Raw genomic sequence first — 24,786 nt, 5'->3', positions numbered from 1 at the left:
CATTTATAAAACTCCCATGAAGAGTATAACCAATTGGGACCAGTAGTTTCTGAGATCTTCAACTTTTTATTATATCTACTTCTAATAAGATTTTACTGATAATAGAATTACGGTAAAAAATATTTGCATGAAAAATTCACGAAACCTATTAAAAATCCGTGAATAAATATTAAAATAATACACATTTTATGACGAAAAGAAGTAATTTTAAGTAGGTAAAATACAGCACAAAATATATAAATTAAACAACCTCATTCATTAAGAATAAGAGTAAGTAATTAACAGGAAGGGAGGGGATAACCTATCACAAATTAATTCTCAAAAATAATTGTCAATTTAAAAACTAAATGAATATTCCAGAATAACAATCGGGGGATTCGGAAGTCATTAATTTATCCTCTAATGCCCTGTCCATGTCTCTGTGGTAATTAGTGTTGGGTTGTAATTGTCTGAAGAAATTTAGAACATCACAGCAGCTGTTTTAAGGAGAGGGAAACAGTGATATGTTTACAGAAGAGTGAATTTATTTTCCATACAATTCCACAATCGCCCCCTGTATGAACAAAACACGCATTTTTTACTTAAACAAACATTTAGCTTTTACATTTTTGTTATTAAATTAAATATTTTATGGGGAAAACCAAAAAGCTATGTATGATTCAAATACCAATGTCGAAAATGAAGTTTAAGATACAGTAAACAATCCCTGTATGAGAACAACTCTTTTTTCGTTACTTCAAATAAATAGTAGCATTAAAATTACATTCCCACCCAGAGCTGGATCTTTAAATAATCTCAATGGTGATCTAAACCACCCCGCGCGAAATTTCAGCCAATCACAGCGGCGCATTTTTAAAATACGCCGCTGTGATTGGCTGAAATTTCGCGCGGGGTGGTTTAGATCACCATTGAAATTATTTAAAGATCCAGCTCAGTAAACCAATTCATTTATTTTATCAAATGAAATATGAAGAAAAATTTTTGGAGGAAGAAAGAGTTGACACATCTGCCCTTAAAAAAGATAAGCACTACCCAGCAACATATAAGAATAATCCCTGAAACAGAGGAACTAATCGGTCCAGCGGATCTATGGTACTGAGGTGAGTTTATGAGTCAAGAATGCCGCGTTTTTTCGACATTTTTTAGACCTGTCGTCTTACGACAATCAATCATTATTATGAAAATGCCTCGTAGGATATAAACAGAGTATACAACTTAGAAATTCAAAATCCTAAAATTATTATTTTAGTTATTTGTATAATGTCTAATAAAGCTCTAAAAAGATGCATTAATTAACAACATACGGCAAAAATGGATTTAAGATTATTTATTTTTCTTCTGCAAAAGCCGTACCAATCAAAGCGAAATAATTAAATAAATAGTTGTATACTCTGTTTAAATCCTACTAGGCATTTTCATAATAATAATTGATTGACGGAAGACGACAGGTCTAAAAAAAATGTTGAAAAAACGCGGCATTCTTGACTCAAAAACCTGTCTCAGACAGAGTTACAGAAAACTCAAACCCATTTAAATGAGTATAATGCCAACTTAACCAGGTATAAGGTATGACCAACAAGTGAAATAAATTTAAAATAATATTGAAAATCACATATAGGTTTCGTGATTTTTGTTCGAATCAATTTCGTTTTTAATATAAGCTGCAATTTAACCCCTTTTCTTGATTAAAGAAGACAAAGTTTCTTGTAACATACCTCCAACTGACAAGCTATGCATTTTCCAAATAAACTTTCAATAAAACTTTCCCATCTGCAATCTTAAGTTAGACAAGAAACTTTATTTTCCTCTATTCTTTAACTTCAAGAAAGGTACCTAGTGTTTTTGTCTAAAGAATATAACTATGCAATATATCATGTCCTATAGTATAAAGTAGTAAGGTTTTTTGTCTATATAAAGCTAAAGACCTTAGAAATTGCTGGTTCTAAAGGGTTGTACTTTTAAATAAAGCTTTAGAAATGTCTTGGGGGTGTTTTTCTAACTCCCATCGCCCTCCCCTAATAGCTAAGGGTGAAGCAACTAGCATAGGTATATAAAAGATATAAATTGTGTCTCAATTCTATTGATTAATTGATTGGGATTGATTAAAAAAAGTAAATTATAAATGATTAAATTTTGACTCTAATTTAGGGTTTTAATCTATTTCTATGAACAAGCGTAAAAAAGGTATATTGCATTTCAGCCATGTGAAATTGATTTTTAAACACCAGAGAAGTTGGCAAGAATTTTATTTTAGATTAAAAAGTTTAAATATTTTTCCCTATCATTAAAAAAGACCAGTGTATAGCTCACCTTAGGTGTAGAAGATTCTTTCCTCGACAGTGTTGAATTCAAGCTACCAGAACCACTAAAAACAAACAAAAAATAAGTTATAAGTGTTTCATTCCTTCTATTAAATTTAGTTGTAACCAGGCCTAGCTATTGTTACAATCTATTCAACAAAAAATCACGAAACCTTTGGAAGTAAGCTTGAGGTATATCTTGTTTTTTCATATAACTGAACAGCTGTAGGTAAGAAGGGGAGGAAAAGGAAAAGGGGGTTGTGGGGAAATTTTACTTTAGCATTGTTTGTCATTCCCTTTTCCCTGAGTTGTAACCATCAACTAAATATCTAAAAAAATATATTTCTTGATTTCAGGTTAGGTTATATTGGGCACATTTATTTTCAATTTATTTAAAAGGTTTTGCAACCGCTATCTTTGAACGTGGTCATCTTTGTCTTCATACAAATATAGTAGATGATTTTACCTGGAATTTAGGTTGGGAGATTCAGGAGGCGTGTCATAGTCTGCTGTCCTGCAGGACCTGAAAAGTTGTTGTAGTTTTAGCATGTTTTCTTAGTCAATCTTGCAAAGTAGCGAACAAGGTAGCAGCATTTTTGGACAAAAAAAATCCCCAGAAATTGGTCAATACATTCTTCAATGGTCAGGGGAGGGGATGTATTATTTGCATGACTGAATGGCTAAAAATGGATCTAATAAAGTGAAACTTGTAGCTGGCTAAAATACCGATACTCCCCCTTCACCACTTTTACCCCATCCTCTTCTCTCCTACTGGAAGGATGAACTGACCAATAAATGATATATTATAATTCTGACATAAATTTTGCGTTTGGAGCCAAAACTTAAAAATAACACTAGCAGATCAGAGGTTCCTACACCACTTTGAGTTAAAGTCACGGGATACATATAGTTATATTATGTTCACTTTTTTCTAATATTTTTCTTTCTTTTTTACATAACGTGGGAGGGTTATCGTTATATTAGCCACCTTGGAGAAACATTTAATCAGAGTATGCGAGTCTCTCTTAAAAATACAATAACATCAATGTATTCTACATCCATTCATTTAAGAGACAAAACAATTAAGGTTGCACGAACTATATCCATAGAGATCTCTAATTGACAAGCAGCCGCTTGGACAGACCTACAGACATGTTGTAATGTGGCTGTTCTGTAAAGTAAATACACTAGCGGCTGCGCTCCTAGACTTTAGGAGCTCAGTATTTGAAGGAATACGGAAAATTAGGAAAATAGCCTAAAACCAAACTCGAAAATATAAGTTTATTAGCCTTAAACCATCTAGGGACCTATAAGAAGCTTCCATAAAATGGAGAACTCCATAGGTTTAGTAGTAATCGAAATCTTAAGCTACAGACAAAAAAACCTTACTACTTAATACAATGGGATTATCTATGCTTTTGTAATTGCTAGACGAGTAACTGATGTCAGGGATAAGGCAATGAACGATAAATTTATGTACATCCCCGAAAATGATAAATAAAAATGCCCCTTCTGTAGATTAAAATTTCAACACTACTAGTTTAAAACAAACAAATAAAAATTCAAGTAACCAAGTTTTTGAGCCAACAAATAAGATAACGTTGTTGTAAAAGCTTGGGTACCGACACAGTTTTCAGTCCAAATATCCCCTTCCTTCCTGGGCTGAAGTACAAGTCTTGAGACAATTGAATTTCCCAAATGAAATTACTCTTAGCCAAACAAGGATAAATGGTAACAATGTCGCGGAGATATTTTTTGTGTATTTTATTTATCTGAAGACCAACGGAACAAGTTAAGGGGGGGGGAAGTTCTGACACTTTTGCGTAAACAGTGATTATAGGCTTTATCTTTGGAGATAATGGATAGGTTATTTGGCAAAAAAGTTTCCTTTTGGGATGTAGTTTTCCTATTTTTAAAAAAATTTTGGATTCGGCCTCCAGGTTCCAGTACTCCAGGCCTCCAGGTGGATTCTGGACAGGTAAAAATTGAAAATTCAAGATAGAACAAAACTTATTTAACAAAAGTTTGTACTTTATGGATTGTATGAACTAATTTGAAGAAATTTTTGAAATTGGGCTCCAGGTTCTGGTACTGCAGGCCTCCAGGTGGATCCTGGACAGGTAAAAATTGAAAATTTTTACTTTAAAAGTTAGAACAAAACTTATTTAACAAAGTGGCTTCTTTATAGATGGTATTAACTAATCTGAAGAAAATTTTGAAATCGGGCTCCAGGTTCAGGTGCTGCAGGCCTCCAAGTGGATCCTGGACAGGTAAAAATTGAAAATTTTTAATTTAAAAGTTAGAACAAAACTTATTTAACAAAAGTGGCTTCTATATGGATGGTATGAACTAATTTGAAGAAAATTTTGAAATCGGGCTCCAGGTTCAGGTACTGCAGGCCTCCAGGTGGATCCTGGACGGGTAAAAATTGATAATTTTTACTTTAAAAGTTAGAACAAAACTTATTTTTACAAAAGTGGCTTCTTTATAGATGGTATTAACTAATCTGAAGAAAATTTTGATATCGGGCTCCAGGTTCAGGTGCTGCAGGCCTCCAGGTGGATCCTGGACAGGTAAAAGTAAAAAATTTTTACTTTAAAAGTTAAAACAAAACTTATTTTTACAAAAGTGGCTTCTTTATAGATGGTTTTAACTAATCTGAAGAAAATTTTGAAATCGAGCTCCAGGTTCAGGTACTGCAGGCCTCCAGGTGGATCCTGGACAGATAAACAGTAATTTTTTACTTTAAAAGTTAGAAAAAAACTTATTTAAAAAAAGTGGCTTCTTTATAGATGGTATGAACTATTTTGAAGAAAATTTTGAAATCGGGCTTCAGGTTCAGGTACTGCAGGCCTCCAGGTAGATCCTGGACAGGTAAAAATTGAAATTCTTTACTTTAAAAGTTAGAACAAAACTTATTTAACAAAAGTGGCTTCTTTATGGATGGTAGGAAGTAATTTGAAGAAAATTTTGAAATCGGGCTCCAGGTTCAGGTACTGCAGGCCTTGACAGGTAAAAACTAAAATTTTTTTCCATTAAAGTTAGAACAAAACTTATTGAACAAAAGTTGATACTTTATGGATGGTATTAAATACTTTAAAGAAAAATTTGAAATTGGGCTCCAGGTTCAGGTACTGCAGGCCTCCAGGTAGATCCTGGACATGTAAAAATTGAATTTTTTCACTTTGAAAGTTAGATCAAAACTTATTTTACAAAAGTTGATACTTTATGGATGGTATTAACTAATTTGAAGAAAATTTTGAAATTTCAAAATTTTCTTCAAATTACTTCCTATTATCTTTAAAGAAGCCACTTTTGTCAAATAAGTTTTGTTTTAACTTTTAAAGTAAAAATTTTTAATTTTTACCTGTCCAGGATCCACCTGGAGGCCTGCAGTACCTGAACCTGGCGCCCGATTTCAAAATTTTCTTCAAATTACTTCCAACCATCTATAAAGAAGCCACTTTTGTTAAATAAGTTTTGTTTTAACTTTAAAGTAAAAATTGAAATTTTTACTTGAACCTAGAGCCCGATTTTAAAATTTTTTTCAGATTAGTTAATACCATCTATAAAGAAGCCACTTTTAAAGTAAAAATTTCAGTTTTTACCTGTCCAGGATCCACCTGAAGGCCTGCAGTACCTAAACCTGGAGCCCGATTTCAAAATTTTTCTTCAAATTAGTTAATACTATCTATAAAGAAGCCACTTTTGTCATATAAGTTTTGTTCTAACTTTTAAAGTAAAAAAATTCAGTTTTTACCTGTCCAGGATCCACCTGGAGGCCTGCAGTACCTGAACCTGGAGCCCGATTTCAAAATTTTCTTCAAATTAGTTCAAACCATCTATAAAGAAGCCACTTTTGTTAAATAAGTTTTGTTCTAACTTTTAAATTAAAAATTTTCAATTTTTACCTGTCCAGGATCAACCTGGAGACCTGTAGTACCAGAACCTGGAGCCCGATTTCAAAAATTTCTTCAAATTAGATCATACCATCCATAAAGTAGCAACTTTTGTTAAATAAGTTTTGTTCTAACTTTTAAAGTAAAAATTTTCAATTTTTACCTGTCCAGGATCCACCTGGAGGCCTGCAGCACCTGAACCTGGAGCCCAATTTCAAAAATTTCTTCAAATTAGTTCATACCATCCATAAAGTACAAACTTTTGTTAAAAAAGTTTTGTTCTATCTTGAATTTTCAATTTTTACCTGTCCAGAATCCACCTGGAGGCCTGGAGTACCGGAACCTGGAGGCCGAATCCAAAAATTTCTTCAAATTAGTTCATACCATCCATAAAGTACCAACTTTTGTTAAATAAGTTTTGTTCTAACTTTAAAATTAAAAATTTTCAATTTTTACCTGTCCAGGATCCACCTGGAGGCCTGCAGTACCAGAACCTGGAGCCCGATTTCAAAAATTTCTTCAAATTAGTTCATACCATCCATAAAGTACCAACTTTTGTTAAATAAGTTTTGTTTTATCTTGAATTTTTTTTTTTACCTGTCCAGAATCCACCTGGAGGCCTGGAGTACCGGAACCTGGAGGCCGAATCCAAAATTTTTTTAAAAATAGTAAAACTACATCCCAAAAGGAAACTTTTTTGCCAAATAACCTATCCATTATCTCCAAAGACAAAGCCTATAATCACTGTTTACGCAAAAGTGTCAGAACTTCCCCCCCACTTATATACCAGATGCTCGTTCAATAGTGCAAGGACTCTTTAGGCTTTCAATCTTGAATAGCATCAGAGAATCTCACTAGGGTTGAACCGGATACCGGATATCCGGCTGCTTTCTAATGCCGGATATCTGGCCAACGTTGAATATCAGGCAAATTACTGGATATCCGGCCGTAACCGAATATCCGGAATTTAAAGATACTGGATATCCGGCCCAACCCTAAATCTCACTTTACCCTTTTCCGTTTCTATCAGACGGACGGACGGATATAATGATATATAGAGTAGCTTCGCTACTAAAAAAGAACAACTAAAGCGAGACAAAAAAAAAGGGGGAGAAAGTAAATGAAATGTTGACTCTTAATTCTCGGAGGAATAATGGGATATATATTGGAATTGGCCACAGATACAGATATTTGCTCTGGAAACCAATTACAAAGGGGGGGGGGGGGGGGGTAGGTTGTGTTAAAAATCCGTAAAAGTGTGAGTAAGCTTCCAGTTAAAAGCGATTATTAACTGTTCTTAATATTGACAAAACTCATAGGTAGTATAATTAAACGCATATTTAATAACAGTTAGACTTGATAATCGCTTTAAATTGGAAGCTTACTCACATTTTTGTGGATTTTGAACACAACCTACCTCCCTCTTAATGTCTATAAAAGAATCTATATATTGAAGCTAAAAATTTTTTTGTGTTTTTTCGATTACTATTGCGATGGTGGTGGTAGCCTTTCCAAAAATAGCTATGAACATTCCCAGGACTTTTCAAAAGGTACCATATTGGTTTAGCGGTTAGCGAGAACCTTCGGTACACACAGAAAGACTAGGTAAAACAGATCCTGTTACTTTTATATAATGATAATGATGCATGTTATATTTTGTACTTGTTGTATAGTATCTCTATCTACAACCTATGTGGCAGTAATTGGTATTCAATAAACCAGACTATTTATTCTAATTTACTTTCAATATATTTTTAGCTATGTTTTATTTACATGTATTTTTAGGGTAAAGAACTACAGTCATGGCATTTATTAGCGCAGCAATTTATCCTTTTAAGTAATATGATCTCTGTGTGTTTGTCTGTTTGTACCGAAGGATCTCGCAAACCACTGAACCGATACGGTTCACCTTTATAGAGTACCAACAACCTTTCAGAGAAACCGCCAAAAATCATGTTTCTCATCATTTTTTTAAAACAGCTGATCATAACATGAATTAAAAAGAAAACATTATACGTTTCACTAAAGGCCTCTGAAAGTCAAAAAACTAAGAAAAGTAAATTGTGAAACAATGTACAAATTAAATGTACATATAAAAAAACATTTATTTAATAAATATGCTGTAAATGTGTGTGTGTGTGTTTAAGTAATTAGGTTAGCAGATAAGGCGACGAGACTGTAGTTGTAAGGAAGAACATGCTCTAAATAAAGAAAAGCTACACTGGTAATAAGGAAAGTATATCTCATATATATATTTAGAACAAGTTGTATTTATCTAAGTATGTTTTTATTTTATATTTATAGATAATCTTACGTCTTTATTTGGATAAGAAAAGCTTAGCGTTTCTAATTATAAAGCATGAAACACCTACCTACTTATTCTAAGACCTTTTTTGTTATTATATGTAATGGTTGAGTTATTTTTGCCTTGATAGATTACAAAAAAAAAATAAGAAAATTGATAGGGCGATGTTTTCCATGAATTACTATTACTGTCAAATTCGTCTTATGAAAGTGAAAAAAAAGAACTAAAACTAAATATTATGATTGGGCCGGATACTTTTTTGGCCGGATACCGTATTTCCGGCTTATTTCTAATGTCGGATATCCGGTTTCGGACTGTATATCTGGCAAACTCAGGATTTCCAGCAGCGGTATCCGGCCAGATATTGAAAATGGCCAGATATCCGGCCAAACCCTACTAATATTATAGGTCTAAGAATGGAAATATATAATAGTCAGCGGTTAATTTCAAAAGTATGACCATTAGTTTTTATGTTGAACATGATAAAACTGCCATCAAATACAGTTTGTTGAATCAGCGCGCGTGTTCACATAAAGTGTCAAGTTGAGATTTGAAAACCCTCCCTTACTTTTAAAATAAATTGAATATTTATAAAAATAGGTTTTAGTTGGTTTGTTTTATTACTATAGGTTAAGTTAGGTTAGATCATATTGAATACTGGGTAGTCCCGAACGGCTAGTGCGCCACAGTAGTCAGGAGAAGGAAAATATGTAACAATATATTCAAAATACAAAATATCAATATGTAATTACCTCAATGTGTCAGATTTATGCTTGGGATCCATAGTTGTCACAAATAGATCATCATCTTCATCCACTTCCTAAATAATAGCTTCATGTTATGGACATACTTACACTTTTGCTTTAATTATAGTGCTGTGTTGCTATCTTAATATTTTATGTATCTTTGACTTAAAGCATGCATTTGATAGATTATTATTAAAAATAATAGCTACATGTTATAGGATATTGGGTTAAGTAACATCCAACAGACAACCAACCCTTTGATCACACGATCTTTGTCTGAAAAGTCCCAACTATGCATAATAATGAGTTGCGCCTGTTTATGGGCCAAGACATTCCACCTACTCTAACTATCACCTCCCCGACAACAAGCAGATGCGCTACGTGTTGAGCCACGGTCGCGTCGGTTTTAACACTTTTCCTCTAATTATTAAGCTATGTTGCTATCTTTATATTTTATATATCTTTGACTTAAAGCAAGCATTTGATAGATCCTTAACTTAATAAGCAGAATCCTTATAATAAAGTAACATGATGTCTATTTGTCTGTTTGTGTGTACCAAAGGATCTCGCTAACATAACTGGTATTACATTTATGATTTTAATTTAATGTTAGCGGAAAAATGTCTGTAATACGATGCTATACATGATTTTTCAGTATTGCTGGGAACCGGTTCTAATCCAGCGGATATTAATCGGTTTTGAAGCCATACTAGAAATGTTGATTATGATGTTAATATTGTGTGAGCATCTAATTTGTTATGATAGTTGAATGCTAATTATTCCTGAGTGCTCTGCTGAGAATAGGGAAAGGGATCATTATTCAAAAATATAAATACAAGAACAGGCTCGATAGTGTTTTAGGAAGGAAGGGTTTTATAGACAGGGGATCTAAAGGGATAAGACAGTGGCCGATAAATTGATGGACATCCCTAATGTTAATACACAAAATTATCCCTTCTGTAGATAACAAAATTTACTAAAAGCCACCCATAGTTGTTGAACCAACGAATAAGAAAACGTTATTATAAAACTTTGGGGACTAGTGTAATAAACAGCCCAATGTCCTCTACCTCCCGGGTTTATAGGAGGTACCTTACAAGAATCATTGCGTAACAAGAATGGCAAAATCCATAAGTAGTGAAGCACAAAAAAATCTTGGAATGGACAAACGGACAAAGCGAGTTATAAAGCAGATGTTCAGTTGTCATAACAAAGAAAAGAAAAAGAGGATTTGCAAAAACTTAAAGAAAATCACGAACCCTTTAAAAAATAATGTTTATGTCGTTTGAAGCAAGACCGGGACAAAGGGATTCATTATTATCAATAGTAGGGTTAATTTTATTTATCACCGTTGGGGATACACATCAAGTTTTAGTTCATTGTCTTATCCCTTAAGATCCCTTTAGTTATCAAATATTTCGGGTATAGTCCCTTTCGTAACATCGCACCTTATGGGGCGATTCTTCGTATTTTTCACAGTAGGTTTTCTCCTATTTCTAGCCCCTGCGGGAGGCTCTAACCCTGCGGGGCCAATTACCCAACCCTGTGGGGCAATCACCTAACCCAATATAACCTAACCTAAAACAACCTATAAAAAGCCATTTTAAAAATACGACGAAGGGACAATTCCCAATATTTTTACAAAGAATAAAGTTTTTTACAATTTCTAAAATTATTTATATAATTCCTATCCAAGTCCCCTGTGCTATGAATGTTATGATGTTAATATGTAAATGGCTCACTTATGTTAGGAATAAAATAATATTAAATTCATATTTTGCTGTATAAACAGACTAGATAGGTATGTAAACAAGGACAATAATTTCCATAGGTAGCAGAGCATCACTAGTAAACATGAAATTTCATCAGATAAGAATATAAGGAAATTCACAGACCTAAAGGGATGAGACAATGGCCGATAAGTTGATGTACATCCCCATTGATATTACCCAAAATAATAGTGGTTGAAACGTTGGACACTTACTTTAATAAACCAACCAATCAAAATTAAATAAAAATCCCAAAAGTTGTAAAGCCAATAAATAAGAAAACGTTGCCATAAAACTTTGGGGACTAGAGTAAAAACAATGTCTCCTCCCTTCCTGCAGGAAATGGCATCAACCTTTCCTGACGGATTCTTTATGTAATACTTAAGCGAGCACCGTTAGTCTGTCTGTCTGTCAACTTACCTGTAGAGATTCTAGTTCCTTGTCCGAGTTGTGGGAGGAATTTGAAAGATTTCTGCGCAGTGGCTCCGGACTTATGTCCAACAGTCCACCTAATAAATAGTTTGAATAACTCATTTTAGAATATTATTCAGCCCACAGTTATGGAATCTCGACCACAAAGAAATTTTTATCCAATCTTGACAAGTGAGGTATTTTTGGAAAGAGGAATATACATAGAAAACGCCTATGTAAATTAGAAAATCCGCAGAAATCATATTTGCAAGTTATTTGCAAAAATCTGCAATGTTAATTTGCAAAATTAATTTCATGCCCTAAATGACTGATTTAGAAAAAAATCTTTTTATGAAATGTGTTTATCTATAAGTTTAGAACATGATTAAGGCAAAAAAAATTTCTTTAGTGTTACTTTTTTCACCTTATATATGAAAAAAGTAGTTTATCACATTTTATGATAAAAAAAGGTATAGGAACAAAAAATATGTTTTTTCTTGATGTAAACACAATAATTAGCATAAAATCTATCATCCTAAATGTAAAAATCAGATATAGAATCCTTTTTAGAGCAAATATAGTGCAAAACGTAATCAAGACATTTTTGCAAAGTATGAAAATCTAAAGAAAATAGTTCTTTTTGATTTTGATATACATATCAGATAAATGTATATAAAATTAGTGATCAAAAACTATAAAACATGTTATAAGTTTTTTCAACACTGTCATTGATTAAATTGCACTTTTAGGTTTAAGAATTACTGAAGCAGTGCATAAAAACTCTTTTTATGTAGTAATTAAACAAAATAAATGCCAAAAAAAACAACTACAAAATGGTCTACTGCATTATAAAAAACGCCTAATTGTTGATTTGAATTTATTTTCTTTAATAACTTAATAAAAAGAGTTTTTATGTGCAACTTTGGTAATGAGCAAACCTAAAAGTGCATTTTAATCAATGATAGGGTTGAAAAAAGTTATAACTTGTTTTATAGTTTTTGATCACTAATTTTATATACATTTATCTGATATGTATATCAAAATCAAAAAGAACTATTTTCTTTAGATTTTCATACTTACCAAAAATGTCTTGATTACTTTTTGCACTATATTTGCTCTAAAAAGGAGTCTATATCTGATTTTTACATTTAGGATGATAGATTTTATGCCAATTATTGTGTTTTCATCAAGAAAAAAAATATTTTTTGTTCCTATGCCTTTTTTTATCATAAATTGTGAGAAACTGCTTTTATCATATATAAGGTGAAAAAAGTAACAATAAAGAAAATTTTTTTGCCTTAATTATGTTCTAAACTTATAGATAAACACATTTCATAAAAAGATTTTTTTCTAAATCAGTCATTTAGGGCATGAAATTAATTTTGCAAATTAACATTGCAGATTTTTGCAAATAACTTGCAAATATGATTTCTGCGGATTTTCTAATTTACATAGGCGTTTTCTATGTATATTCCTCTTTCCAAAAATACCTCACTTGTCAAGATTGGATAAAAAAATCTTTATGGTCGAGATTTCTTATCTGTGAGCCTGTTTTTAAAAAATCTTATGATATATTCAGTGAATAAAAAAGCAGCAGGACAGCCTAGGACCCTGGTTATCGATAACCACAACTGTGTGTTAATGTAAGATTGATCAGGTAATTGTTTGTGTCTATTATATGGGGGTTAAGATTGCCTAGTACTTGGTAAACTACGAAATTGAAGTCACAGGAATAATACAAAGATCACTGAAACTTTACCGACCCCGGACAGACTGAAATGGAATTACTAACCTGATGAAGTTAGGATAAAACTGTTATTGCTCGTCATATCATCACTGGAATACGTTTTTTATCATTAGTTTTATAATTTCTAGATAAATCAATTTGTATGTCTGCCTATTGGTCAGTAAGCTTTTCAATTGGGGAAATGAAGTTTACTTAGCTGCTATATAAGATATGCATCTAAATTTTCATTAGCTCCATCAAATAGTATTTCTCGTCTACTATATCAGATATATGTTAACTTTCAACATACACTTTTCGCATAATGTTGATTTAAAAAACTTTGAAAAAAGATAAAGTTAAAATAATATATGAACGTATGGGTATCTGATGTACATATTTTATTTTTCCTTATAATTCATTCGAGAAAAAAGTTTGAAAACAAATTTCACTTTATACAGGAATCTCTTTTACTCTTTTTTTATTTAGAATAATTTTGTGTAAAGTTGAAATGATATTCAGGATTTAATTCTTATTTGACCTTTATTTTGACCTTTCACGCAATCTATAACCATGGATTCCTTTAGTGTATTAGTGGTTACATTATAAAATAGTAGTCGCATGGCCCCTGACATTTTCTTGCTGTAATTCGAAGGGATAGGGTTAGGAAGAGAGTTAAATCACTTTACCCTCCCATTTTTATATTATCTATTTCTCTTCACCTTATTAGGATATAAATTTCAAAAATTCCTGCTTGAGGTATGAGAACTTATAATTGTGAGCGAGGTGCCAAAAAAAATCCTAACATCCATGAGATTCGATTTTCTCGTATTCATTCGAATCCGGTGGATAGGAACCGGTTCTCATCCATACGAAAAAACTATGTCTAGCATCGTATTATATCCAGCTATCTACGAATATAAAAATGTACAATTGTACATTCTATATCCGCGGAAAGCTGCTTATAATACGATGCGAGAAATAACTATTGTCATATTTTTAGGATTTAAAGTAGATATGATATTTACAATAAGTCTAAACAATGAATTAGTTTACACAAGATAAATCTTTAATTGAGTCAGTTGTTTCCCTCAATGTGCTTATTGAGCACAAGACCCCTTCGTTATTTGTAATTTATTGAAAATAAGAGGATGGGGAAAGTAGTTTGTTTAGAATAGATTAGGTTATATTGTGTATTAGGTAGCCTCGAAGGTTAAGAACACTGTAGGAAAAATTTATCACCACGCCCCCCCCCCCCCACCTCCCACTTTTAAAATGCTTATTTTGAAATAAATAAAGTGGTAGTTGGATGGGGGAGGGGGGATTATAGGTGCTTTAAAGGCACTTTATAAGTTTGAGAGGAAAAGCCCCACTCAATATTTTTCTAATCCTTTATGTACTTTTATCCATGATATTATCATGATTAAGGTCATTATCTGGATAATAAAACAGGGATACAAAGGATATGTCAACTGAAGAAAACAGATTTTGTCACCAGTCAAGCAGTTTATCATAGTTTCCATTAAAAAATTAATATTTCCCCCATTGAACATTACAGACGCGAATTATTTAAATACTAAAAACTATTCTTTTGGATTACCTGTCCTTTAATTCCTGATAAAAACTTAATATATAAATTGTGGATCTTTCTTTGTATAGATTTATCGGGAAATAGCAGGAAATTGGAAAGGTTGACCCAACAGGATTTAGGAGTAGGTAATATTGTGATTTTTTTTGTATTTTTAGAGAAAAGGGGTCTTTTTTGCACGGATTTTCCGTAAAGGTATGTGTTTTATAGCCGCATTGCCGCTTTTAATATAAAGAAGTAAGGTTTTTGTGTCTAAAGCTAAAGATCTCGGAAATTAGTGGTTCAAAGTGGTTGTACTTTTCAGCCTTGGGTGGTTTAAGGCTATTTCACTATTTCCCTCGGTGCTACTGGTCAGGGTTAAGCAACTATTTGTTTAAAAAGTGTCTTAACTACCTAAATAACAAAGTTTTGCAAAAATTGAACGAATATAAAATGACTGTATTTACCTATCCTAATGTTTCCATTGTTACCTTTAGTTCTGGAAAACTATTTCAAGTGATTTATAAGGAAAATTATTTTATATTACACATTTTATCTTCTTTTTACCATAATACCTATTTAATTCGATCTTTTCCTAATGGGCTTGAAGGCTAATTATTAGTCTCAAAATTATCGTCCTTTATTGGTCAGTTCGTTTATCCAGTAGGAGGGGAGAGGAGGGGGTAAAGGGGTGGGAGTGATAATTTTGAAAGTCCGCTAGAAGCTTTAGAAGAAAAAATACCTACCAATTGAGTTCTTCATTTCAACAATGCATGAAAAGAATATGGACAATAAGTTTCTGTTTCTGAATGCGAATCCAATATATTTTTGTGTCTCCTCCACTTGAGAAGAAAATAGAAATCTATCTGAGCTATAGGGGAAATAGATGAAAACTTTCACAGGTTTCACAAATAAAATACCCAGGTAATGGATGTAGAATGGTTACTAAAATAGAACTATTTGTTGGTCAGTTCGTTCATCCAGTTGGATGGCAGGGGATTGGGTAAAGGGGGTGGATGGGGATTATTATTATTTTAGCCTGCTGAGAGTTTATTTGTATTAGAGAACATGAAAATCAGGGTAGCTTCTCATAGGTCCCGGGAAGGTTTATAACTATTTTCTTGGGGGGTGGAAAAACCCCACCCCCCCCCCCCAAAAAAAAAATTAAAACCCCCCCAAAAAAAAAATTTAATTTTTTTTAACTAAAATTAAAAATGATGAGGGGGGGACTCCCGCCCTCCCCCTAAAAAATAATTTCCACCCCCCAAAATATTTTTTTTAACTTTTTCTTTCAAAATCTAAAATAAGAAATTGGGTTCTCAAATTTGACTCCCCCCTTCTCAAGTGCCACTAGACGCCTCTAGGGGCGTAGCCGCTAGTTAAACATTAAAGGAAAAGACATAGGACGATAAATTGGAATACATTCCCATTGATGATAAATAAGATTACCCGTTCTATGAATTAAAATATTATTTGAAAAGTTTGAACTGGACCTGTTTGTTAGGAACTGATCATTTCAAATTCAATAAAAGTACCCAAAGTTTTGAAGCCACTGAATAAGACATTATTTTCACAAAACTTTGGGTAACAGTATACTTTACTTAGCCAAGTAAACTATAATCTCAACATTCTATCTTTATTTGAACTTATTTTATTCATAGTTGTAATTTTAATATGTCTCATTTTCCAATTTTATATCCTTATAATAAAGTTTTACTAATAATTTACATTCGTTGTTCCCTGGACTTGGTTATAATTCACTTCAATTAAAGTTGAAAGCCTGACAAAACGTTTCAATTTTAATCTAATGATAATTTCCTTGATGGAAGACTAGATTCTGATTGCATAGGTTTGTGTGGTGAACTGTTGACAGTTCCTGTGGCCGCCAGGTCGCTGGAACAGGATCCAAGTTCTGACACACTGCAACCACGTAGTTCTAAATATGCAATATTTATACCTTTAAAATGGAGGACGGAAATTATTTGGGAGACCATCGTTTTGGATGTCCCAACAGATATACAAATGAAGAGAAAGCACTATTTTGAAATTTTGAAAGGGTGGATAAAGTGAAAACTATATGCCTTTTTTTCAAAAGTCAAAAGAATAACGGGGACTATCCACGAACAAGAGCAAGTGATCATTCCAGGCACCTTCCAGCAGTGATTCTGAATATTTTTTTAGTGAATATTCTAGGGTTATATTTAATATCGCTATAATGGCTAAAAAAATAATTTTCACCGTGGTTTTCTCTAGATAAAACTTTGAAATGTTAACCATTTATTGACAAAATATCATCAAATGTTTTGTTGAGTTCAAAAGCTCAAAACATAATCAAATGCTATAAATAACGAAATTATACTAATAGCTTATTATCTTATCGCAACAGAATATTATTCATAGGTGGTAAATCATTAAGAAGCAAACATTCCAGACGGACGTATGGAAATACCCTACTTATAAAGAAGCTACACTACTTACTAAAATCAATATGGAGCTGAAAGAAAATATTTAAGTGATAGCAAAAAAATACTTGAAATGTTTTTAACAATCAATTAAGTTCATTAAAAACCTATTGATACCTAGGTATTTAATATATGTTTTTGTTATATTTTCTTTAAAAAACTAAATTAAAATGTTACTATTTAATTAAACTATTCTTATAATCAGCTGATCATCAAATGAATTTCATTTCTACCCGGACGGAAATACAGACATGAACTAGTTATGGAGTAGCTACTCAACGATGAAAAAAATCATACCCAAGGCATTTTCTTGGATTTCAGCTATTGATTTGTTGATAAGAAATTCGTCGGCCTAAAAGTAAAGTATATTTTTGGTACTAGCGGAGAAAAAAATATTTTTGGTAAATAGCTGATTTTAACATAATAAAATCCGCTAGTATTTTATGATTGAAATTTTGTATCCCACAACGTATCCCACTAAAGCACTAATGTAGAATATTTATTGGTCCATTAACAACTATGTAAGCAGTATAATAGAAAAATTGCTTGTGCTAAAAACCACTGGAGGGGTAAGAATTTCTGGAAAAAAAGCGTACTAAAATTTTGGGATAAAATGCGGGTTCAGGTTCAACGTTTTATTGGAAGAATTTAAAATTTCATCACGTGATAGTGTCTTTTAATTAAAAAAGAGAATAATATTTTTCTATTTAATCCAACTCAAAATAAAAGGCTTGGACGTCTATGTTTCTCTCCATCCTTTTATTATGGTAACAGAATGTCTGTCGGTCTGTATATTTCTACCGAAGGATCTTGCTAACCGCTGAACCGATCAAATTCTCCTTAACAGGGTAGCTTCTCATAGGTCCTGGGAAGGTTTATAATTATTTTAGAAGAGGGTACTACCACCCTCCAAAGAGAATTTGCCCCTACAAGAGAATTAACCACACTCCCCCCCTCCCAATTTTTTTAAAAATATAAAAACAAAAATTACTTTTGTATTTAACTTCCCCCTCCTCAAGTGCCCCTAGAGGCCTCTATGGGCTTAGCCTCTAGTATTACTGCACTGCGCAGAAAAACTTTCTAAGAGTTTGTTTTGTTCATATAAGAGAAAAGAATAATAAAAATTGGGATAATAAAAGTTTTGACAATGACATAAGGATGCAAATCTAGCTATATATACAGGGAGGGAGGGGACATTGGGATGTTCATTACACTAGTACCCAAAATTTATAATCGCGGTAGTTGGCTCAAAAATTAAGATACTTTTACTGAATCTCGAATGGTTAGTTTTAAAACAAGTTAATAGTGTCCAAACGTATCAACAAATAATTCTCGTCTGCATTAGGGGTTATCTTGTGTATCATCATCATTTATTCATATACTGTCTTATCCCTTAAGATCCCTGCATTTATGGAATCAAACTCTGCAGTTGGTTATATACACTGCACTGTACTTATATTCACAATTTATATCAGAACTGAAAAGCTTTTGGGTGTAGTCCCTTTCGTGGCAACGCCCCTAAAGGGACGTTTCTTCGTATTTTCACAGTAGCTTTTCTCCTATTTCTAGCCCCTGCTCTGAACCTGTGGGGCCAATTGCCTAACCCTGTAGGGCAATCACCTAACCCAATATAGCCCAACCTAAATAACCTATCAAAAGCTTTATCAAAATACTACGAATCGCCACGAAAGGGACTATACTTAAGCTTATTATTGCAAGGATGCTTAATCTTTATTTTAACAAGGATGACAACATTCCAATTAGAGAATTTCAACAGGTTAGACTGCCGGACTAACGAGCAATACTATAAATGGAAAATCGGAATACCTTTTTTAAGTGTTAGCAAGAATCCAATGTAAATATTTCTCAAAATTACTTTATGCTCTCTGTATTGTTCTCTGTATTTTCATTTAAATAAGCAAGTTTCTGACATGCTGAAATAAGAGCTATCCATTACGAATGGACAAATGGAACGACCCTTAATGTAAAAAAAAAACTTCGCTTTTCCAATTTCCAACCGGGCTTAGTTTAGATTTATCTAATATGCAAGGTAAACTAATCCGTAAAGAAACCCGCCAAATTAAATATCAGCTGATTTCAGAAAAAACCTGTTTTTCTTACCTCTTGTACTGGCACGGGCCCCGGACCTGCTGGCTTCTCCAGCTTCACATAGAACATTTTTATTTACAAATCTGGAATATTTAACAATTAATTTCAACAGTTTCTTATAATCACATTAATAATAGTTTACAAAAGCTGAGATTTTAAAATGAAAGCGCTACATCAAATTTTGGAAACTCAAAGTTGCTCAAAAATTCTTCTTTACCAAAATTCAATGATATTAAAAAAATTAAACAATTTTAACATATACCTAATAATATTTAATTTGTGTAATTTATCCAAATTAGAAAAAAATTATGGTAATAGACTTCGAAATAAACCATTGAACAATTTATAATTGATTTCTCTTTGATCATGAAATGTTAACAACAGGATATAAGTTTTCATATAATTTCTAATATTTTCAATATTTTATTAATTTCTTTGTATCAAAAACAAAAGAATTATAAATGACAAAATTAAAATATTTTGAAACAGTTTTTAAATTAAAGATTAAACTTTTGCTCTTAATTTAATTTGAAAAGGTTTTTTGAAAGTTTCAAACAAGATTTAATTAAGTTTGGAGAGACAGCATTTTTACAATTTAATTTGAGTATATTAATTTACAAATCTTTTTAGTAGGGTGCTGCTTACATTAATTACATTTAATAAGTTTTTCTAATAATTTCACAGCCCAAGATAATTATTTTTTAAATGATCAACGTTTCTTCTTTATGTCATAGGCAACCTAAAATAAAGAAACAAAATTAAGGCACATGCAGTAAACTTTTTTACTAACCCCCCACTCTAATAATTTTTAAAACAAATTGAAGAGTAGAAGGGAACAATTTAATTATTTTCCTATGCCTTCCCTTTGGGGGCAGGGGCCGGGGGGGGGGGGAGGCGGCGTCCAAATCTATCCTTATGTTAAGTAACAGGATGTCTGTCTGTTTGTTTGTTTGTACCAAAGGATCTCGCTAACCGCTAAACCTATCGGGTTCTCCTTAGCAGGGTAGCTTCTCATAGGTCCCGGAAAGGTTTATAACTATTTTGGGGGAATGTAACTTCAGTTTTATTTTGTATGATTATCTAAACCAACAAGCTTAAACTTTTTCAACAGGTTAACTCTTTTCTATATCAAAATACTAGACATTTTATATTTCTTAACCTTATCAATAACTAAATAATTAGCTATATATTTTCTTATGATTAAAAAAGGAAAGATGTTATGAAAATATTTGAAATGTCTCACGCCAACCTGGGAGAAGAAAAATTGATTCCTCGAACCAATAATTGGAAATAGATTTGACTTGGAATAGAATAGAGAAACAGGGATGTGGGGACATCCAAGCTTTTTATTTTTGAAGGTGATAAAATTAAAGATTTCAAAGGCAATCTAATGTATTTTCTAGAAATCTTAATGGGGGTTTATTACGGTTTCAAAGTTTAAGGGGGGTAAACAGTAAACACCTCTTTACTATCACCCTTAGACATCTATGCAGGGTTGTATGATATTTAAATCAGAGAAATGTTAAAAATGGCAAATCAATAACTTATAAATAGGGTTGGGCCGGATATGCGGCCAATTTCAATATCCGGCCGGATACCGGATATTTTCATTATTAACGGATATCTAGCTGATTTCCAATGCCGGATATCCGGTAATTTGCCGGATATCGAACGTTGGCCAGATACCCGGCCCAACCCTACTTATTAATAAGTTAAGGTACAAAACTTATTAAGAATTAAATGTTTTAATCAACTACCGAGAGTTTTTGACAAAAATATTTAATATCATTTCAATTGGATTGGATTCTTATCCCTATATCCCTGAAAAGCATAAAATTCAGTTATATAAGAATCTATTTAGTAATAATAATAAGTTAATTATTACAAAAGCACAGCTTTTCTTTAAATGTGCACTAAAGTTTTTATGCGCTTAAGTTGTGATGGAGCAAAGTTTGATAAGATTTTTTTATGATATAGATGGATTAATATCATGAGAAAATGTATTAATCTCGAGAGACTGCAAAAACGTTTGGCAGTATCAATTAGTTTTAGCTAAAAAGTTGTACATTTTCTTTTTATACACTTTTTTCCTAATAAAGAACTGACAAGAAGATTATTATTATTCATATAACATCTTAGACATATGTATGCGTTATAAATTAAATTATGGTATTGTCACCAGCAATAGAAAATTAAGATATTCAGGGGACACTAATTTCTAGTATGGCTTCGAAACCGATTAATATCCGCTGGATTAAAACCGGTTTTCATCAATATTGAAAAATCATATATAGCATGGTATTAAAGACAATTTTCCTGGAATATTAAGATAAATATCATATCAATAAGGCCCAGCCTAACAAAACTAGTTTATATCTTATAATTTTTCATCTTTATATCCGCGGAAAGCTGTCTATAATACGATGAGAAAATAGCTATTCATGAATGGCGAAACAGATGGGGGGGGGAGGGGGAATAGGAAAATCTCTCCCCCCCCCCCCAAACAAATATTTAAATCTTAACAATAAATCAAATGCAAGTGTTAATACAAAATAAAAGTAAAACTTTGTTGATACATCTTATTTTTTCTATTTATTATCTGATATATATAGAAAAAAACTAATAACTTACACTTTTATCAGTTTAGGAAAAGAGCAAAATAAATATAATTTTCATTTTGCAAAGTTATCTGTTTTATCTTTCTTTGAGACAAAATATCTAAGTTATTAATAGGAGTATGTTGTGTATATTTCAAAAACGATTTAATTGAAACATCTTTTTAAAGATATAACAGAATAACATTAGAAACTTTGGTCTCCAAGAGCCTGTATAATTATATGTTTAGAAACAAAAATATAAATTCAAAACATTAACAAAATTGTTAAATATATACAAAAAGAGTAAGCCTTTAAAATTGCCAGTAATAGAAATGCTATGAATCTAAAGTTTCATTCCTAAAAAATTTCTAATTTGCTTTTATCTAGAATAACAGTATCGGTCCTTACAACTTCTCAACTGAAGAGGTTGAAACAATAACATAAACATGGCTTGGCCTATTAAGAAGACACATTTTATTTCCATGCTTACATATGCATAATTGCAACATCTGGATAAAGCTCTTACAATCAAATATTTGGTTGTTTCATAATATAGCTCTGACAGATTCAAGGTTAGTTGTAATCTAATTTGATGATGATGATTCTTTGTAATCACTTGTGTCTGTGTAATCAGATTCCAGAAAATGTTGGGATCAACTGCAGTTCACGGTAAAATATTGCTGGTAACGAATATATACAAAAATCTATGAATTTTAAAGGCTGCTAGCTGCCAAACGGCTGAACGTACAGATCATGCCCGCACACTGTATTAAGCGGCATAAGAAGGCCTACAAATAATCTGGAATAGCTTAAATCAATAATGCATAATTATCTCGCAATGCAGAGAAATGCGCGAAAAAGACATATTTTACGTGTTTTTTCTTCAGTGAAGCTTTCCCTGTGCATCATTAGATCTTGGCTACTCCAGATTATTTGTAGGCCTTCTTATGCCGCTAAAAAATGGTGTGCGGGCATGATCTGTATGTTCAGCCGTTTGGCAGCTAGCAACCTTTAAAATTCATAGATTTTTGGAAATATTCGTTACCAGCAATATTTTACCGTGAACTGCAGTTGATCCAAATGTTGACCTGATTATCCGAGGCTGTATATCTTAATCAGGGAGTTAGGGATGGATTTAGTACACAAATTTAAAGCATCTTTGAATGGTAAAATTACCATTTTTAAACTTATAATTTACTATTGTAGAAAGTAGTAAGATTTTTGTCTGAAGCTTAATATTTCTGTAACTGCAGAACCGATTGAGTTTTCCATTTTAGATAATCTTCCCATATGTCCCAGGATGGTTTTAAGCTATTTTATCTTTAGATTTAAGTCTTTTGATAGTTTTTCTGCGTTTTCCCTCAAGTATTGAGGGGCCCAATAGCTAGTAGCTTTATAAAATGCAACAGTTTTGCACCAACCTGTAGTTTTACTTAAATACATTAAAATACAAAACTAAAATATCTCCTTTTCTGTCAATACACCCGAGGCACGAGGTTATGTAACACCCAACAGAAAAACAACTCTTGTTTGAAAGTCCAAATTTGCATGGTAATGAGTTTCGCCAGGCAATCCGCAAACTCTAATAATTAATCTAATGCATCTGACATAGCAGCAGTAAGAACCATTTTTAACGTCTTTAGTTATGAAGCAGTGGTGAGCCGATATTCGAACCCATGCTTGGTAATTACATGATGAGTCTGATGTGAACAGAATCAATCAATTAATATTAATTACATTAAGTTTTTTTTTCGTATTAGATGTAAATAGAAGAAAACAATCCTACTACATATTAAGAATCCCTTGTTCAAGGATTTTATTTCGTGAGCTAATAAGATTACTCTATTTCATCTATAAAGAAGCAAAAGGTTTTATCTTTTTTTCTCTCAATTTTACCTTAATACGCTTATCATGAATTCAAATGCTCTTTTCATATTCAGTATTACATTAAAAATTATTTCTCGTATTCATTTGAAACCGATTAATATCCGCTGGATTAGAACCGGTTCTCATTCATACGAAAAGACTATGTCTAGCATCGTATTATATTCAGTTTTCTACGAATATAAAAATTAGGGTTGGCAATCCGGATCCGGAATCCGGAATCCGCCCAATTTTTGGGCCAATTTTGGAATCCGAATCTGGATCCGGAATCCGTTTTTTAAAAGCGGATTCCGGATTCTTAATTGGTAGGCTAAAATTAGCGTCCAGCCAACGATCACGTGATGAGCTGTTGAATCCAAGAGCTCAGATTGGACAGCCAACGATCACGTGATGGGCTTGTAATCCACTGACCGTCAACTAACCCCTCTAATCAGCTGTACAGTGTTCACATGACATCAAAATATATTTATTTTCATTTCACAGCTTTTCATGCTTCATTTATTTTTTTTAAAAAAGCCTTTTAAAATACTGCTAGAATTCGGAATCCGCCAAAAATAAGAATACGGAATCCGCCACTTTTTTTGACGGATTCTTTTAAGAATCCGGAATCCAAATCCGGCCCTAAAATTCGACGGATTGCCATCACTAATAAAAATGTACAATCATAAGATTAAAACCAGTTTTTTTAGTCCGTGCCTTCGGCACCTCGTGGCTAAAAAATCTAGTTTTAATCTTACAATTGTTTCTTTTATATCCGCGGAAAACTGTTTATAATACAATGCGAAAAAAACTTCTTGTACGAGATAGCCAAAGGTTTCTCTCAAAGTGCCTAGTCGAGCTAAGAACCCCCTGCCCTTAGTTTGAAATAAATTTAAAATCATAGGAGGAGAGGGTAGTTTTTAGTGTCTTTAAGATGGGTTATGTTATATTGGGTAGCCCCGCAGGATTAGAGCAACTCAGATATAGGCCACGCAAAGTAAGGCACAAAGAAAACATATCCTCTTTTTTAAGGGG

General features: G+C 32.5%; 2 protein-coding genes across 2 annotated transcripts in view; both read right to left on the bottom strand.

Annotated features, from left to right (window-relative positions):
• Window positions 1–19,385, bottom strand: part of LOC145313036 (TBC1 domain family member 2B-like) — a 78,199-nt gene extending 58,814 nt beyond the window's left edge. The window contains exons 1-8 of the mRNA XM_080152273.1: window positions 19,304–19,385; window positions 17,480–17,534; window positions 16,541–16,656; window positions 13,223–13,268; window positions 11,440–11,528; window positions 9,257–9,324; window positions 2,767–2,823; window positions 2,311–2,365 (exon numbers count right to left, since the gene is read on the bottom strand). Coding sequence (XP_080008399.1) covers window positions 2,311–2,365; window positions 2,767–2,823; window positions 9,257–9,324; window positions 11,440–11,528; window positions 13,223–13,268; window positions 16,541–16,656; window positions 17,480–17,534; window positions 19,304–19,360 — 543 coding nt within the window. The 5' untranslated portion in view covers window positions 19,361–19,385. The remainder of the gene's footprint in view (window positions 1–2,310; window positions 2,366–2,766; window positions 2,824–9,256; window positions 9,325–11,439; window positions 11,529–13,222; window positions 13,269–16,540; window positions 16,657–17,479; window positions 17,535–19,303) is intronic.
• Window positions 19,374–24,786, bottom strand: part of LOC145313037 (uncharacterized) — a 48,977-nt gene continuing 43,564 nt past the window's right edge. The window contains exon 20 of the mRNA XM_080152275.1: window positions 19,374–20,030. The gene's annotated coding sequence lies outside the window, so the exon portion shown is untranslated. The remainder of the gene's footprint in view (window positions 20,031–24,786) is intronic.

This window comes from Acartia tonsa, chromosome 3 (assembly GCF_053477335.1).
Source record: "Acartia tonsa isolate MP-2025a chromosome 3, ASM5347733v1, whole genome shotgun sequence".
NCBI lineage: Eukaryota > Metazoa > Arthropoda > Copepoda > Calanoida > Acartiidae > Acartia > Acartia tonsa.
This window is presented reverse-complemented; position numbering and strand designations above follow the sequence as displayed.